Raw genomic sequence first — 16,521 nt, forward strand, 5'->3', positions numbered from 1 at the left:
GGGGGTGGGGGGGCAGCGGGGGGCAGCTTGGGTACGCGTGGCCCTTGTCGGGGCTGTGCAGCGAGGCATGGCTCTGCCGGGCAGGGGGAGCGGTAGGGGACGTGCCCAGCCAGGGCGATTGCCCGTGCAAAGCGTGTGCCCACCCGAAGCCCGCATGTTCTGATTTTTTTTTTTTTTTCCATTCCAATGGAAACAGTCGCAAATAACTATAATAAACTCCACAACACCGGCCAAGGGCAAGAGTGGGTGGAACTCGCCCTGCACAGCCCGGGTGGCAGCGGGCAAAAAACAGGAGATGGAGGGACATGGGAAGTGGGGAGCGTGCCGGTATCCCCACATACACCTCCCGCATACGGCTCCTGTGTTTGTGGAAAAAGGTGGATTTCGGATCTCGGCTCCGGGGGAGGGGCCGGCCCCATGGACGCCCACGCGGGTTCTGGGGCCTCACGCCGGCGGATCCGGGCACCTGCACCACGGCGGCGCCGGAGGACGGACCTCGCCCAGCCCGGGCAGCGCTGCCGGAGCGCTCAGTCCCACGCGTGTCGGCGGCCGCCGCGCCGCAGCGACACGACCGGACGGGGCGCAAGGGGCAGCAGCGATGCCCGGGCGCGGGGCCGGACGGGGCCGTGGGCGGCGGGAGAGCGGCTGCGGGGTGCGCGGGGTGCCGCTCCTGCCGCCCCGCCGCGGAGCCCCGCTTTGTTCGCGGGGGAGGCGCTGAGCGCGGGGGGCGCGGGTGCCTTCCCGGCCCGCCTGGCCCCTTCCCGCGTGTCTCCGAACACGCGTGTGCCCCGCTGCCTGCGCGCGCGCGCTGGGTGTTGGGTGCTCGGGGTTTTTTTTTTTTTTCCCCCGCCCCGCTTGCTCCAGGTTTTACTTCTGGTTGCCTGTAAGGGTTTTGCTCCTCCCTTCTGAAATCCTATATTAGCCGCGGCCAAAGCCGTGTAAGGAACACAGCTCATTGTTGGCAAGTGCCGATGCGCCTCGCGGAGGGGCGAGAACCAGCTCCGGGGCTGCGGCAGCGATCGCGGCGCCGGTCACGTCAGCGCCGGGGAGAGGGAGCCGGAGAAGCCCTCTCTATGCTGGGTGACTCTCGCTGACTTATTCCACCGCCACCTTTGAAGGAGAAGAAGAAGGAAGCCGGGAGGTGAGTGCGGCGGTTCTCGTGGCTGGTGCCGGGTGTCCCTTTTGTGTGCAACAGGAAAAACGTGACTGTATAAACACGCGAGGAAAGGTGTTTTCAGCTGCTTGGCTTCACGTCCTTATCTGTTCATTACCGTATTTTCACCAAAATAATTGGGACTTAATTCCAAAAGTTGCTGACAGCGGCTAGGTGGGACTTGCCAATTCTTTGCTTGTTCCGCTCAAGTTAGCGAGAGTGCCGTGGGAATCCGCTGCCTTCGAGGGCGAAGCCGGGGGGCTTGGGCGGCTCCAGAGAGTGCGGGGAGGCGGCGGCGGTGGCCGAATGCGACGCTCCCCGCCGATAGGTATGCGCGACTTGGAGTGGGAATGCCTGCTGCCCGCCGGATTAGCGGAGGGGACCGGGATTTTCGTTCCGCGGGCTGTCCTTTTTTTTTTTTTTTCCCCTTTTGTACTCCATGGTGGAGCCACTGTAGATTTTTGGGAGATTTTTTTTTATTATTCCCTCCACCGGGAAGGACAGAGGACTGCAGGAGCAGCGAAGTAATTTCTACCGGGGCCAGGCAGATGCAGCTAGTTCGGGAGAGGGCGGCTGGATGTCCGAGGAGGGTGTATTTTCCTAATATATTCACCCGCTAACTTTCCAGGTGAGCCATGGCAGACCACATGATGGCCATGAACCACGGGCGATTTCCCGACGGATCCGGCGGGCTCCACCACCATCCTGCGCATCGGATGGGCATGGGGCAGTTTCCCACCCCCCATCACCACCACCAGCAGCAGCAGCCGCCGCAGCAGCACGCCTTCAGCGCCCTGATGGGCGACCATATACATTACGGAGCTGGGAGTATGAACGCGAGCAGCGGGGTGAGGCACGCCATGGGGCCGGGCAGCGTGAGCGGAGGGCACCCGGCCGGCAGCATGCCGCCCCCCGCCCGCTTCAGCGGCTCCCAGTTCATGGCCCCCCCCGTCGCCAGCCCGGGAGGACAGCTGAGCGCCAGCATGCAGCTCCAGAAGCTGAACAACCAGTACTTCAGCCACCACCCCTACCCCCACAGCCACTACATGCCGGACTTGCACCCCGGTAGCCACCAGCTGAACGGCGGCAGCCAGCAGCATTTCAGGGACTGCAACCCCAAGCACGGCGGCGGCGGCGGCAGCGGCTTGCCGCCCGCCGTCCCCCACGTCCCCGCGGCAATGCTGCCGCCCAATGTCATAGACACGGACTTCATCGACGAGGAGGTCCTCATGTCCTTAGTCATCGAAATGGGGCTGGATCGCATCAAGGAGCTTCCCGAGCTGTGGTTGGGACAGAACGAGTTTGACTTCATGACAGACTTCGTTTGCAAACAGCAGCCCAGCAGGGTGAGCTGCTGATTCATTTAAAACAAACAAAGGACTTTTATCGGTGCGAATGAAAACATTCCCCTAGACACGGTGTCTCACTTTTCAGGGCTTGAAAAGGTGAGAATCTGGAAAGCAGAGTCAACTATGCGCTTGTATAATTTTTTTTTTTTAATCGCTGCCACTTTTTTTTTTTTCTTTTTTTGTAGCTTTGTCACTCACCTCCCCTCCTGTAGTAATAATATCTAGTGAACTCTGCCTTTTTATGTTGGTTGCCCCCCTCCCGACCTCCCTCTCTTAATTTCCTCACAGTAACATGCCCAGAATTCCCACAGTGCCGGACTGTTAGATATTAATCTTGGCAAATTGCTTAATCTTGTGGATTTTGTAAACTATGATTTCCAGTGACTTGAACTGCATTCAAATTCTGAGTGAACAGGGAAAAAAATTACATTAGTTGGTTGCATGAACTTTGAAGGGCAGATACTACTGCACAAAAGCTGCCATCTTGCTTAATTTTTAACTATGCATTGCAGTGCAGACTAATTTTTTTTTTTTTTTTTTCTGAATACGCTAAACTGGAAGCTTAACAGATGTGGGCCAAACCTTTCCAGATCAGGAAAAGTAATACTGTTACTTAAAAAGTCTGCTACCCATTCCCCCTCCCCCATATGTACAGACAATAATATGGTGTGGATGGAATGTTGACTAGTGGCAAACATTTCACAGATTTTTTTTTTTTTTTAATTTTCTTTCTGTCTTCAGCGTTTTGACACTGTGCTAATATAGTTTATTCAGTACATGAAAAGATACTACTGTGTTGAAAGCTTTTCAGGAAATTTTGACAGTATTTTTGTACAAAACATTTTTTTGAGAAAATATTGTTAATTTATTCTATTTTAATTTGCCAATGTCAATAAAAAGTTAAGAAATGCTTTAGTTTTTCTAGAAGTCATTTACCAGTATTTTTCTTCAAAACTCTTCCCCACTGTCCTTGGTAAGTAGAACATAACATCTATATGTACAACCGTGTTGGTGTGCAAAAAGACATTCCAAGATAGAAAGTACACTACACCCATATATATGTCATGGTGAACTCGGTAGGTGAGCGGGATTTGAACATACTTACAGCATTACATTGCTCATGCGTTACATTGTAATATGCCTGTCAGTGTGGTTTTCTGAAAAATAAAGTTGCCGGGGGCGCAACTTTTTTTGTGACTTGCCAACATACTTGCTTTAAATGTAGTTGTCCAGAGTTATGATGCATAAAGTATTTATTATATTTATCTATTAAACTTGTAATTTTATAAATCTGCTTTCATTTATATAGTAGACTTTGTTCTTTTGTATATTCATTATCTCACCTGGAAGAGCTATGTAAAAAGTGTCTGTAACGTGGGAAGGGAGGGTGGTGGGTGTCACCCTCAGCCTCTCTCTTACCTCACAGGGTAACACAGGATATTGCTGCATCAATCCAGATCTGCGTGACACTGGAACCAGTTTCATTTCATTTCCAGTGACTTAGGAGAAGGGGAATATATCATTGAAGTATTCCACAGTGGGACATCTCTGACCCCCCTCCCCCAGAAACTGCTGCCAACTGAAGCCACTGACACAAATCCATACAGGTCTACTTAAAATATTTTGGAGAAAAATGCCCGTTATTTTCAGGCAGCTGACATTCAGTGCCAACTGTTGCTGCCTTCTGCCCTCACTCGGCCTTTGGCAAAGCTCCTGCACAAGTTATTAGTTTGGTGAGGGCTGTGGGATCAGGACCCTAATAATACATATAATCCTGTTTAGCCATGCTTCCCAAGTTTGACAGAGGAGCAATACCACTGAGCCTTCTTTTTGCTTACTTTTTAATCCTTGTCTTCTGAATTAGGAAGAAAAACAGCATGGTGGATGTAGTTAAATTTTAAACCTGGTCACGTAAACAGGAGGATATCACCACACAATGGGAGTGTAAATAGCAGTGTTTTGAATCAAGCTGGGAAATTAAAGTGATTACTATTTCTAAGATTGCCCCAGCTGGTGAGAAAAGTGATACTTGTCCTTCTTTGCCTTACAGACACAAAGCAGCTAACACGTTTATGGATGGGAAAAAAAAAGTAAATATTAAAGTATTAGCAAAGGTAAAAAGAAGGAAGTGTATGATTCTGGGAAAAACTGAGATGACAAAAACGCACTCTGCAGGCAGTGACAGTCCATTCCTAGAAAACTCAATACCAAGAATTTAAAATAAGCAGCCTTCTGGTTTCAGCCAGTGATTGCTAATGTTTTGTGACAGTAAATTTTCCATCAAATGACAGTAAATCATAACTTACCAACTCACCAATAACGTAAAAGAGTGTTTAGAAGAATACAGCTGTAGTTTTAAGAGCCATTGCCCAATTTGCCACTATATAAATCCTTTTTACATTTTAAGGCTGTTTGATCTGCGCACATTTCATTGCCTTCTTCTGCAGGAGTTAGGGAGGGTAATTTTTCTGATTCTAATCAACTTCTTGTAAAACAGACTATCAAATTATGTGCATACCAAATTGCATAGATGTTTAAAGCCTCGATGATCTTCTAAAACCAAAGGGAATATTCTCACTTTAATGATAGGCACTTTTCCTTCATAAAGTTGGTTAAACAACAGATTCTTCACAGTTGAGGCATCACTACTTAAGTCTGTCAACATTAAATCCTTCCATGCAAGACTTTCCAAGAGTGTGCAGTTCCATGGGCATACTCGTAGAGTCTATTTGTGCACAACTGCGTGTAAAACTGAGAGCTGCTGCCTCTGAGTAACAGCAGCTATGGAAAGCACCGGCTTTGGGCAAGGCATCGCTAAGGGGTTTTATGATTTCTTAAAAGTAGACCCTGGGGAAATTTGCCAAACAATCATATTGTCTGCCTTGTCCCTTAATTTTTAATGAAGAGTCAGATCCCAGTGGACACCACAAGTGTGTATTTTTTTTATTCATTATATCATCTACTGAGCAATATTGGGGGCCTGACCCTCATCTTGCCGACACGAACCCCTTGGCAATGCTCCCACTGGCTCCCATGGCTGAGGCAGTAACAGGCTTTCAAGTAGATTCTCTCTGTCCTCCACACTGCTGCCAAACGGACTAAAGTAATTTATAATTGGAACCCAGCGATTAGTGAAGGATGCACAGTGACCCAGTTCTGCAGCTCCTCACGAAGGACACTGCCGTCTCGCATCCCGCTAAGTTGCTGTCAGTACAGGAAACTTGACCTCTGTACGTTGGCTGTTTTTCAAGAACTTCCAACATGGTACATGAGATCTGCTCCTCTTTAAGCCACGGCCATAAATAGACGCGCTGCTTTATTTGGACGGGAGATCAGCCCTAAGCCGGACCGCCACGCAACGCGCGCTCGGTGGGAAATTAGGCACAGATTGACGCCGTTCTCGTCCTTGTTCCCCGGGAGTCACCAATTCACGGGTGGGCGCTGGGCTGGAGGCCGCAGGAGGGGCCCGCTGACCGAAGGGCTGAGGCGCTGCCCACCGGGAGCGGGGGCGCCGGCAGCCCCGGCCCGGCCCGGCCCGGCCCCTCAGCACACATTCCTGTTGGTCTCAGGTTTTATTTAAAAAAAAAATAATACATTTTTTTTTTAAATTTTAAAAAAAGAAAAGTTATATAAACAAGGATTATCCCCTGCTTATCTTGTCTTGCTAGGGGGATTGGAAAATTCCAACATCTGGATTTGTGGAGTTCCTTTCATTTGTTTCATTTTTTAGTCACTCTTCTTTTTTTTTTTTTTTTTTTTTTTTTTTTTTTTCTTTTTCCCCAGGGAGATGTTTTCCGCACTCAGTTGGATACAAAGCCCTGTGGATCGCTGGTGTTCAGCCAAAGGGTTGTGTCTGTGGAGCCCCACAGAAGTAGTTCATCAGGGCATAGGTGACTTCTGCATCAACATCTGGCTATAGTAGTCATCCTATTCCAACCTTGTTCCTGCCCTCTTCCTCCTGCCCTCTGCCTCTGTTTCCTCCTGACTGCGTGGCACACTTAACGTGTGAGCTGGTACCCAAGGGGACAATACACCCTTGTATCAGAAGCCCCAGCAAAATCCTGGGTCACAAGCACTGAGCAGAGGGAAATGAAGTCAGAAAAAGCAGTTCTTGTCCCTGACCCTACAGCTGTCCCTTTTGAAGCCTTCATTTCTTCAAAAATACTTTGGATTTACTGCAGACAGGAATAAGAAACGCCAATGTTATGGATCTGGGCTACACACACCGACCTTAGCCAGATCTATTCCTGTATCATCAGTCATAGGGATAGCAGTGTGAACAAGGACTAGGTAACATTGACAGGAGCTGTTTAAATGATAAGACAAAGTATTTTTTAAATAGTCCGGCAGATATATTTGTCAGATAACCGTGCATGTGCAATAAAACTCAGATGAGGAATCAGAGGAATTTGGAACCCAAGGCAGCAGCATTTTCTCAGGATTTCATGTATTCTAAGTGCATCATTTTGTCAGTAAAGAGGAGGTGTTTTACATAGTTTATGAAAATATATTTACACATTTCAATATGGTGTCACTATTGTGCTCACGCGCAAGATAAAGCTGAGTCTCAGTAACTGCAACAATAAAGAGATACATCAAGTGACTGAACAGACGAGCTGCTGTTATGGTAGGTTCTCTGTTATTCTCTTTGCCTCATTTTAGAAAAAAATTGCAACACCAGGTTTTTAATAGAGCTGGTTCAGTCCCTCTCCATCTGCCGTGCCTTTCCCCCTCTTAAAAAATTACAGAGGGCCAATTTGATCACAGGCCTGAAACAGATTTTGAAAGACTTACTTACCATATTAAAACCAAGCAAAACATTTTCCACCTTATCAGGCTTCATGAAATGCTAACCACTTTTCACACCTTTTTTTTTCACTGGGCCATTTTGTTAACTCTCTCTTATTGGAGTGTTCATTTGGCAACATATTGCCTATTTTATAAGCAGTAAAGTAAAATAAAAGAAACTTTCAGAATTGTCAAGTTCCTAAAACTGTGGCTGAAGTTGTTAGTGCCAGTACACAGCATTTCTTAAGCTCAACAACTAATTATTCAGCAGATGCTTATTGCAATAAGATACTGAGGGCAGTTTTGACCAAGAGCCTCCTAAGAATTGCCCTGTGAGTTTTCTGCTGCAGGCTGCTTTTCTAGCACTTGTGCACTGTGCAGAAGATGGGGACATTTCTGAAAGTATATAAAATGTCTTATCTGCTGCTATTCAAACACAAGTAACACAGAGTATTTCAGATTTCACTCTCTCTCTGTCTGCCAGGATACATATTTAAGGGCTTGATACTCAAAATCTTTTCTATTTACTTCAAGTTACATTATTTGGTCTAATAAGTGATATTATCTCTGGCCACAAACCTCGAACAGTTATATGCCCTCCGTCAACTTTATATGAAGTAGAGTATGTATTTGAAGATAGAAATGAATTCCTAGGATTTCCCAATGATGGGGAAAGACACCAAGCTTCTGCACACATCTGCTTTGTACAGAAACTAAATACTTATATTTTAGGTTCCTTATAGGATTATAAGGGTTATATAGTTATATTTTGGGTTGCTTATCAGCAGGCTGCACTAAGACTAGTGTGTGATCCAACAAGGAGATGAAGTGCAATGTTCAAATACAGGTATGGGGATGAATACAAAGTCTTTCTAAGTAGCAGGCAGAAAAAAAATTAGTGACCATCGCACAGAAAGTTTTAGGGAAAAGGTCTGAAGACCAGTGAAGACTTAACCACATGCTATGAACTGGTGCCTATTAGTGGAGTGGTCAGGACAGGTTGGTTTTGCTCATCATGTCTGATAGGGCATAACACTGTGTGCCAGAAAAGTGGAAAATTTGAGAAAACATGAGGTATTGACATGTTAACCTTCTTCACAGACCATTATTTACAAGAAAAACCTGAATTTTCTTAGGTGAATGTAAGTGAGCAAAGCTGCTGCTGGATGGAGCCAATGAAGCCTGCAGTTTTGAGCACAAGCTTCTCTGCTCTTGACGGTGGACACAGGATGCATGTCCCTGCTCCTGGACTGCGTGTAGGGAGCAGTCCTATTCCTATCAGTTGTCCCATTCCCATCAGTTGTCACCCTGGAAACTATTGTAGCCAAAGGATGGGCTTGAAGCCTGTGCTTAATGCTGCTTCTGAAAACTACCTTCTCTCTTCTTAAATCCCATGTAATACACTATGTCAGCTTTGCAGGGTGGGACTCTTTCAGTGGCCAGGAAGCACCACAGGCCCTGTGCTTCCCCATGTCCTCATTCCAGTTTAATCAGGGAGAATGTAACCATTTAAATGACTTGGGGCAGCGGCATGTTTGCTTTGGGATGCACGGTCAGCCAGTGCGGTGCATTATTACAGCAGTGCCCTGGGATGGTGGAGCGGTGACAACTGGTCTGTCACAAGTCACCTTGTGGCTTTGCCCTATAAGGAAAAGAGCAACCTCTGACAGGCATCTTGGCCCTCCCCTGGCTCCGCAGAGAGGGACCTGCTGCAGGGCAGCCCGCCATCCCATCGCATGGCTTCTTGGTCTCCGTGTGAGCTGTCGCCTTTTGAGACCTTGCCTGACATTTTTAATTAAGCACTTTACGTGAAAGATGCCAATGCACAGATGATCAGACAGATTTTTTTACAAGGAACTGTTTAAATTGTTGATAGTTACTTGGAGGTGCTTAGTTTCAATTCACAGTTTCTGTATTGAAGCAGAGCAGTAGTCATTTACCACAGATAAAGCCTCGCTGTCAGAGTGCTGCGAAGAGGCTGCAGTACTGGGAGCTTGTAGCTAGGTGTAGCTGAAGCCCTGCCTTTCTTATTGATTAAAGTATTTAAAAGAGCAGTCTTTTAATTTGATTTATCATATATATTTTAACTGAATGAATGTAGTCAGAATGAGTAGTGATGGATGCTTATGGAGTAGAGCCTTTACCTAGTGCAAGAATTGCTTCTTGGCAATTTCACAATGCCTTCACAAAAATTAGATTAATGCACACAGTGACTCTACTGGACTGATTCCTTTAGCCCAAACCTCTTAGTCCAGGGGTCTTTTTGACATGGTTTTACACGTAAATATTGCAAGCAATGAAGTCCTTTATTAGAGGACTGTATTGTTTTCCCCCAAGCTGTTACCAAGGTGTGTGTTTAAAGGGCAAGATTGGTTCCACAGGAATCAGTGAAGCAGAGCACTTCTAAATTCCAAAGCTGAGCTCTCAGTATTTTGGCCTGAGGAAGGAATGGAGACTACTTTTCTTCCTTGCCTCTCTTTCAGATCTCTCCAGCTCTTACTGTACATAACAGCTTTGCTCTAAATGGCATTCTCAAAATTGTGATTGTAGATAAGGCGAAGTTCAGGAGTTACATTCTATTCTCCCTCTTTTGGGTTTTTTTTTTTTTGGGGGGGGGGGGGGGTTTTTTTTTTTTTTTTTTTTTTTGTTTTTGGGTTTTTTGTGGTTTTTTTAATGGGGTTTTTTGTTTGCAGTTGATTTTGGTTTTGGGTTTTTAGGTTTTTATGCCTAGCTTTCAGAAGACAGTGGTCTTGAATTGTAAAGATTAACAGGATTTAACTTCATTATTCACCTGTGATTTTTTTTTCCAGATATGCTTTATAACCAAAATCTAGATCAGTGATCTTTGGGTCCAGTTCTGACCTAGGTAACTGCTTGTTCAGTGAAGTCTTTGACTTCCACTTGTCCAAGTCAAAAATCAAGACCTGACTGATGGCTTATCCAGTATAGCCATAGTCTTGGGATCCTTTTTGGAAAACAGGTAGAACTTTATGCCAAAATGGCATAGCATATTCTGAGTCTAATGCAGTTACTTCAGCTCCCCCAAAGTCACCCCACCAGAATCAGTGGGCCTAAAAGTGCTCAGAACACATTATTCATTTTAGGAGGATTATATGTTGCTTGGTCAGGTTATACCATAGTGTTGTAATTTAGTCTTGAGTCTTTTCATTCCTTCTTGAGAGTCTGGAGTGGTTGCTGGAGACACTGCTGGATCAAGTTAAAATGTTGCATGAGTACAGCACTGCAGATGCAGACATGAACCATCCTCTCTAACTCCAGCATCTCATGTAACAGTGGAAATTTCAGATTGGATTACGTCAGAATTCACAATCACTGTGATGACTGAGAGTCTATCTGTTGTTGTCATTAACATAATTCAAATATAGTGTCACATATTTGAGTATAATCTTAAAGTGTTGTTTGGGTCAAGAATGGATTAGAGTACATTCTGATCTATATTTTGCTCTGGCATTAACTTACTGGGGTTTATTACTGTTGAAATCATTCTGATAACTACTGTGACCTTCTGATTAGCTTTTTACCCTCAGCCTAAAGTGAAATAACTTGAAAATGTCTTCTTTCTTAGTTCTGAGGGTTTTGTATCACCCTGGTAGCAGGTGGTCTTTAACTACTGAGAAGGAAAGGAAAGTAGATTGAAATGTGATTGACTAACATTTTCCTAATTTTTTTTTTCCTCCCCCACAAAAATGAGCAGCTACAAAGTGCTCGTCTGTGGCTTTGGTCAGCCCCTTTCATTGCGAGGAAATTGCATGTGCTTTTTAAGGAAGCTTAAGTACATTCATGAATCACTTTCATGTATGCACATCTACGGGTTATAGGCACTTCTGTTTTCTGGTTGTTCTGCTAAAAAAGTAAAGACATAGGTGTATATCATATATAGCATCAAAACCAACTCACACTGCCAGTGAAGCATTCATTGTTATCAGGGAGATTTTGTACTTTCCTTTAGAAAGGCAAGTTGCCAGCTTACTCCTGCTTGTGCCAAGAGTTACCAGATTCATGACTCCTCAGTGCTTGTTGCCTGAGGTGGGTGATCATGCTGAAAGACTTTCTTCTTCCTCTTTGTTGATTAAGGTTATGTGGAAGATTGATGACCTGTGGGTATCCTTGACACTTGACAAGAGTCTACAGAAGAACTGGGTCATGGAACAGGACTTTGAAATTGATACAGCCTCACAAAGACCCAGCTAGTTAAATGTTAGTTGGTGACATAAGAGGAAAGAGAATACAGAGAAAGCCAGACTCAAAAGAACCGTATTTTCTCCTTGCTTGGTTGTTGGGCTGGCACATAGGAGGTTTCTGGGGGCCTTACTGACTGGTGTGCCCTCCAAAAGCTTTTCCTCTTTTTGACTGGCAAATAAGTGAGAAAGAATAGGACTAAAGACTAGTTTTATTTTTTTTTTCTATTTTGTGGTTGGTAAAACAGTCCACATGAATTGTAACTATCCTTCTTGCCTGCTCTGCTAGCTGATCTACAGAGAAAAGATTATGGCACAGAAGCCAACATTCAGAAGCCTGGAGGTGCAACCAGAGAGTAGGAGACTGCTGCACCAGGAAAGCACAATCATATAACAGAATGGTGGCTCTGGATGACTTACTCACTGTCTATCTTGCAAGACAGGGAAGACAGATGAAAGATCAAATGATGGGGGGAAGAAAAACAAACTGAGAAAAGGTAATATTTATTAGTCATTAGAATAATGATATTACAGTCCTGTGATTTTATTTGCGTTCTCCTGTGTGGGTTGTCATAGTTACAACCTCTGAAATTTCTCTGAGATCTCACAGATTTTTTTTTTTCTTAATTGAATGAAAATCAGAACTATTCATTTCCCTGGTCATGTGTACTACAGTTCCTTTGTAAAGGAATATATTTGATTGGTTAACATTTAGGACCTGCAGCCCTATATTTACCTAAGAGCCCTCCTTTGTTAAAAGCAATATAGGTTTTAGACCATCTTTACTCAAGCTGACTGGACAGGTCACATGAATTTTTCAACCTATGTAAACCCTTTTAGAAAGTGAAGAAAAGTGAAGGCACATAAAGCACACAAAGACACAGAACATTTTTGTGAGGTGGACTTCCCTTTCACTCTATGCAACTCTGGTCCTCCTCTATTAAGCAAGCATGCCACAATTAAAGTAGAAAAGAATCTGAGCACATCTTGTTTCCATCTGCATGACCTTGGGTAAGTCCTTATTTATTGTGCATTAACATGTAACGCTTTATGTCTCAGTTTACCCTTTCAAATTATGAGTGCAATGTGCTTTTTGCAGTTCACTGCTGCTTGATGTTGAAGTTACTTAATAGGTCATATTACAATCTTGCATGCAAGCTACTACGCAACTGGAAAACACTGGAAGCCACAGAAGCAAACAGTAATTAGTGATATATCTTGCAATGCTATAGAAACACAGACAATATTACAGATTGCCTGATGATGAGTTTCAAAGTGAGCTGGAATTGTTCTCTCTGATTCTGGATGGGGGGCTAAATAGTTAATTTTCTTCCCTTAGGTCAGCAATTCCCCATACTCCAAATAGTTTGAGAGTCTCAAATTACATAACTGCTCTGAGGCTATTGAAAAGCACTAAGATCTGACCCATCCTCTCCTTTAGCATGCTGTTAGAGGAAAACACTATTTAAATTCATAGTAATAGAGTTTGGAGACACATCTGAAGATACCTAAGGCTAAATATTATGTATGTATCTCTCTGTATATTCCTATTCAAGTCCAGGATCTAAATTAGAGACCAAATTGCCTTTCCCAACAAATATAACTTGCATAGGCTTTTTATGTACACAGAATGAAGATTTACTATATTCTAACAAGTTGGGGACATAGGTGCCACCTCCTGTATTTGTCTTTCAGCTTAGTAAAATATGAAGCTAACTCTCACCTGATCTTTTCTTTATTCATCCTTTCATGTCTTGGGTTCTTTTTTCTTCTTTATTAATTTGATCCCACAAATGTTATGTTTAATAAGGTGCTTCTGCATAGCTAGAAAACTCTTATAAAAAAATCCAGTTGACACCATTTCACTCTTCTGATCTTCCAGTGCCAATATACATCTTTCATCCTTTTGAGTTCTCCATGTAGTGATTCTCCTTCCATGCACACCTTAAAATAGGTCATTGGTGTTTACATCAGCAGCAGTTTTAGACATCACAGGCTAGTGCTGCCAGTTCTGCTGATCACAGGATCATTCCTTCTGAACTAACAGTTCATTGTCCACCCTGTCATTATCCTATAAAATAAGATCCTCATTAGGACTTATTTTACCATCACTGTCTCTTATTTTCCCCACTTCTTTCTACAGATCTTTATCTTTCACCACAAATGTTCCCCTGATTTCCAAGCATCATTTATCTCAATCTGTGTAATTTTCCTTGTGTCAAGCCCTAATCTTTCCTCCAGTATTCCTAGACAGGTTAGTCATAAACTCAGTGTTGTTCAGCCCCCTGCCCCCCACAGTTTCCTTATGATTATCAGCAAAATTTGGACCTTTCCAGAGAAAGATGTTTGGCTCCAATTATGAGATGCTCTCCTGCCCATGTACAGCTCATACAGCTGAGACATTCACGCCTTCAATTTCTAATTTGCTTTATTCTCTCTGCTGCTCACAAGCAGGTGCTGTTTGGGAAATCAATAACAGCTCCACACACAAAGCAGCTGCAGGACTGAGCCTTTAATGAGTCTTCCCCATTCCTAATTTTTATAAGCCAGTTCTAGCAGCAATCGAAAATAAATGATACATATTGACAATGAAACTGATGCAAGTGAACATTACTAGCAAATGGAAGGATTTAGAAAAGGGAGGAAAAGACAAAAGCAAGTACCTTTTACAAAATTATTCAGTCTACATTATCATGCCAGAATAAATAATTTCTTCTCTATAACTCACCCTTGACCAATATACCACTGGCATTTAAAAGACTTCCAAATTACATCTGAAATGTGATTTACAGCACAGTCACATCTGAATTTGGCCCAGAGATTTCCCCTGGCAGGCTTAGAAAATGTCTGGGGTTGATGGTTGACTTGGCCCAACTCTGTTCCCATCATGTGTTGATAGAAGATGATTTCAAGCTGGAGGAGTATCATTTTAAAATAAAATTACATGACAAAAATAGATTGTTTCAGGATTCAGTACCTTTTTGAAGTTTCATGCTAGATTTGTGCTCACTTATAATGGTGTAAATCAGCAGTAACTTCACTGCAGTATCAGAATAACTAGAAACAGCTAATACTCTTCTTTCCCTTCCCAATAAATTACCTTTATATATGGAGAAGAGTTATTTTCAAACTGCTGATATGCATTCAGGTGTGACTGCATGCCTCACCTGAGGGTTTTCTTTGTCTTTTGTGTGATTTTTCAAGTGGAGCTATTCTCGACACTGCCAAATTCTCCAAGTAGCACATAGCATAATGTATTTATGTAGAGTCTGTCTCTTGGGCAAGCTGAAGCGATGGAAATTGCCTGGAGAAAATTGAAACCCTGATAATTGATTTTGCTAGCTCTTAAAGTTTCAAAAGACTTGAATCTTTCCAAGAATAAATCAAAAACTGTTCAGTAGCAGACCATGGGGATTCCCTCCAGATTCTTAGAGTAGTTTCCTTGCTACACTGCAGAAATTATATTCTTAGTGATGTAGATTAAGAATTAAATTATTTGCTTAAAATAGTTAAGTCAGTTGCCTATTGGGGTTTTCTGTGTCAGCTAATTTGGCTGTGTTATTAAGTGCCATTGGTAGCCAGGATCTTTGAGCTCTGGAAGAAAAAAAACGTGGCAAACATTAGGTATAGGACAAACTCTTCAGGCCATAAAATCTTATTAGAAGGCAAATCACAACCTTCCAACCTTTTTGAGATTGATGTGGAGCTAGGAAATCTGTAGAAAATTGATACAGTGTGGAATGCAAATATATTATTCCCCCTCCCCTCCTTTTTTACACATTAACACAGGCCTAAACAGGGGAGAAATGATTCCCAAGAGACCGCCATGGTAAATGTCCTGGTGTTTACAATGTTTCTATCCAAGTAAATTAAACCCAGTGGAGATTGGTCTTGACAAACTTTTCATTGAAAAATCAGAGGATTCTCCCTATACTGATTTAGTTGTAGGTGCCTGTCTTGTTTTTGAAAGACAGGTGTCTGCTAAGGAAGGCAGGAGCCTCCCCTGAAATGGAATATGTAAACCCCCTCCTTCCAAATTGCTATAAATTTTAAATTAAGAGGCTCTCGGGCAAAAATATGGGAGCAAGAATAACAGTTCTTTATTAGGGAAGAAAATAAAATTATAAAATAAACAATGCAGTAAACTAAAACAACACTGACAGAGTCAGAACACAACCTGATGCCCTGTTGGTCAGGGTGTTGGTAGCAGTCCAATTGGAATTGTGGCTGCAGTCCTCCTGGAGTGCCAGGTGTGGTTCTGTTGGAGCAGGGATCCTGGAGAAAGGGTGTAGTCTTCCTCTGATGATGCAGTGGAAGATGCAGCTGTTCCGCTGGGAAGTTTGTTCCAATGCCTTGCCAACCTCACAGTAAAGAATTTCTTCCTTGTATCTTATCTAAATCTACCATCTCTCAGTTCAAAGTAATTGCCCCTTGTCCTATTACTATCTGTCCACGTAAAAAGTCACTCTTTCTCATTTATAAGTTCCCTTTAAGTACTGGAAGGTTGCTATAAGGTTTCCCCAGATCTTCCCTTCTCCAAACTGAACAATCCCAATTCTCTTAATATTTTTTCATAGGAGAGGACCTCCCACTTTTTTGTGGTCCTGCTCTGGACTTGCTCCAACAGGTCCACACCTTTTTTGTGCTGTGCTGGGCAGGTGGGGTCTCACAAGGGCAGAATAGAAGAGAATCACCTTCCTTGACCTGCTGGCCATGCTGCTTTTGATGCAGTCTGGGATGTGTTTGGTCTTCTAATGATGTTCATAATATAATTGACTGAAATAGTGGTGTTACAGCAAGTGGTTCTGTCCCTGCACACTATAATTTGAGAAACCAAAAACTGTTCAGGAGGAAAGCCATGAAAAACTCATTCAGATTCTTAGAGAAGTTCCTGCACAAGAATAAAAAAATTATACTTTCACTAATACAGAGCTGGCATTGAAATAGTAGACCATGGCAGTCCACTGACGTCTGCATCCCTGTGTGTGACAGGACTGGGAATGCTAGTCTCCAAATTTCCTTCTGCTTCTGG

General features: G+C 43.6%; 1 protein-coding gene across 1 annotated transcript; it reads left to right on the plus strand.

Moving 5' to 3' along the window:
• Nucleotides 1-867: 867 nt before the first annotated feature.
• CITED2 (Cbp/p300 interacting transactivator with Glu/Asp rich carboxy-terminal domain 2) lies at nt 868-3,792 on the plus strand. The gene is made up of 2 exons (XM_041470106.1): nt 868-1,141; nt 1,782-3,792. The coding sequence occupies exon 2, from the start codon at nt 1,789-1,791 to the stop codon at nt 2,509-2,511; it is 723 nt and encodes a 240-aa protein (XP_041326040.1). The 5' UTR covers nt 868-1,141; nt 1,782-1,788; the 3' UTR covers nt 2,512-3,792.
• The last annotated feature ends 12,729 nt before the right edge of the window (nt 3,793-16,521 follow it).

The sequence above is a fragment of the Pyrgilauda ruficollis genome, unplaced genomic scaffold, assembly GCF_017590135.1.
Source record: "Pyrgilauda ruficollis isolate IOZ18807 unplaced genomic scaffold, ASM1759013v1 scaffold24, whole genome shotgun sequence".
Classification (NCBI taxonomy): Eukaryota; Metazoa; Chordata; class Aves; order Passeriformes; family Passeridae; genus Pyrgilauda; species Pyrgilauda ruficollis.

Coding starts and splice junctions, on each gene's coding strand:
- CITED2 (XM_041470106.1), top strand. CDS start 1,789: ATGGCAGACCACATGATGGCCATGAACCACGGGCGATTTCCCGACGGA.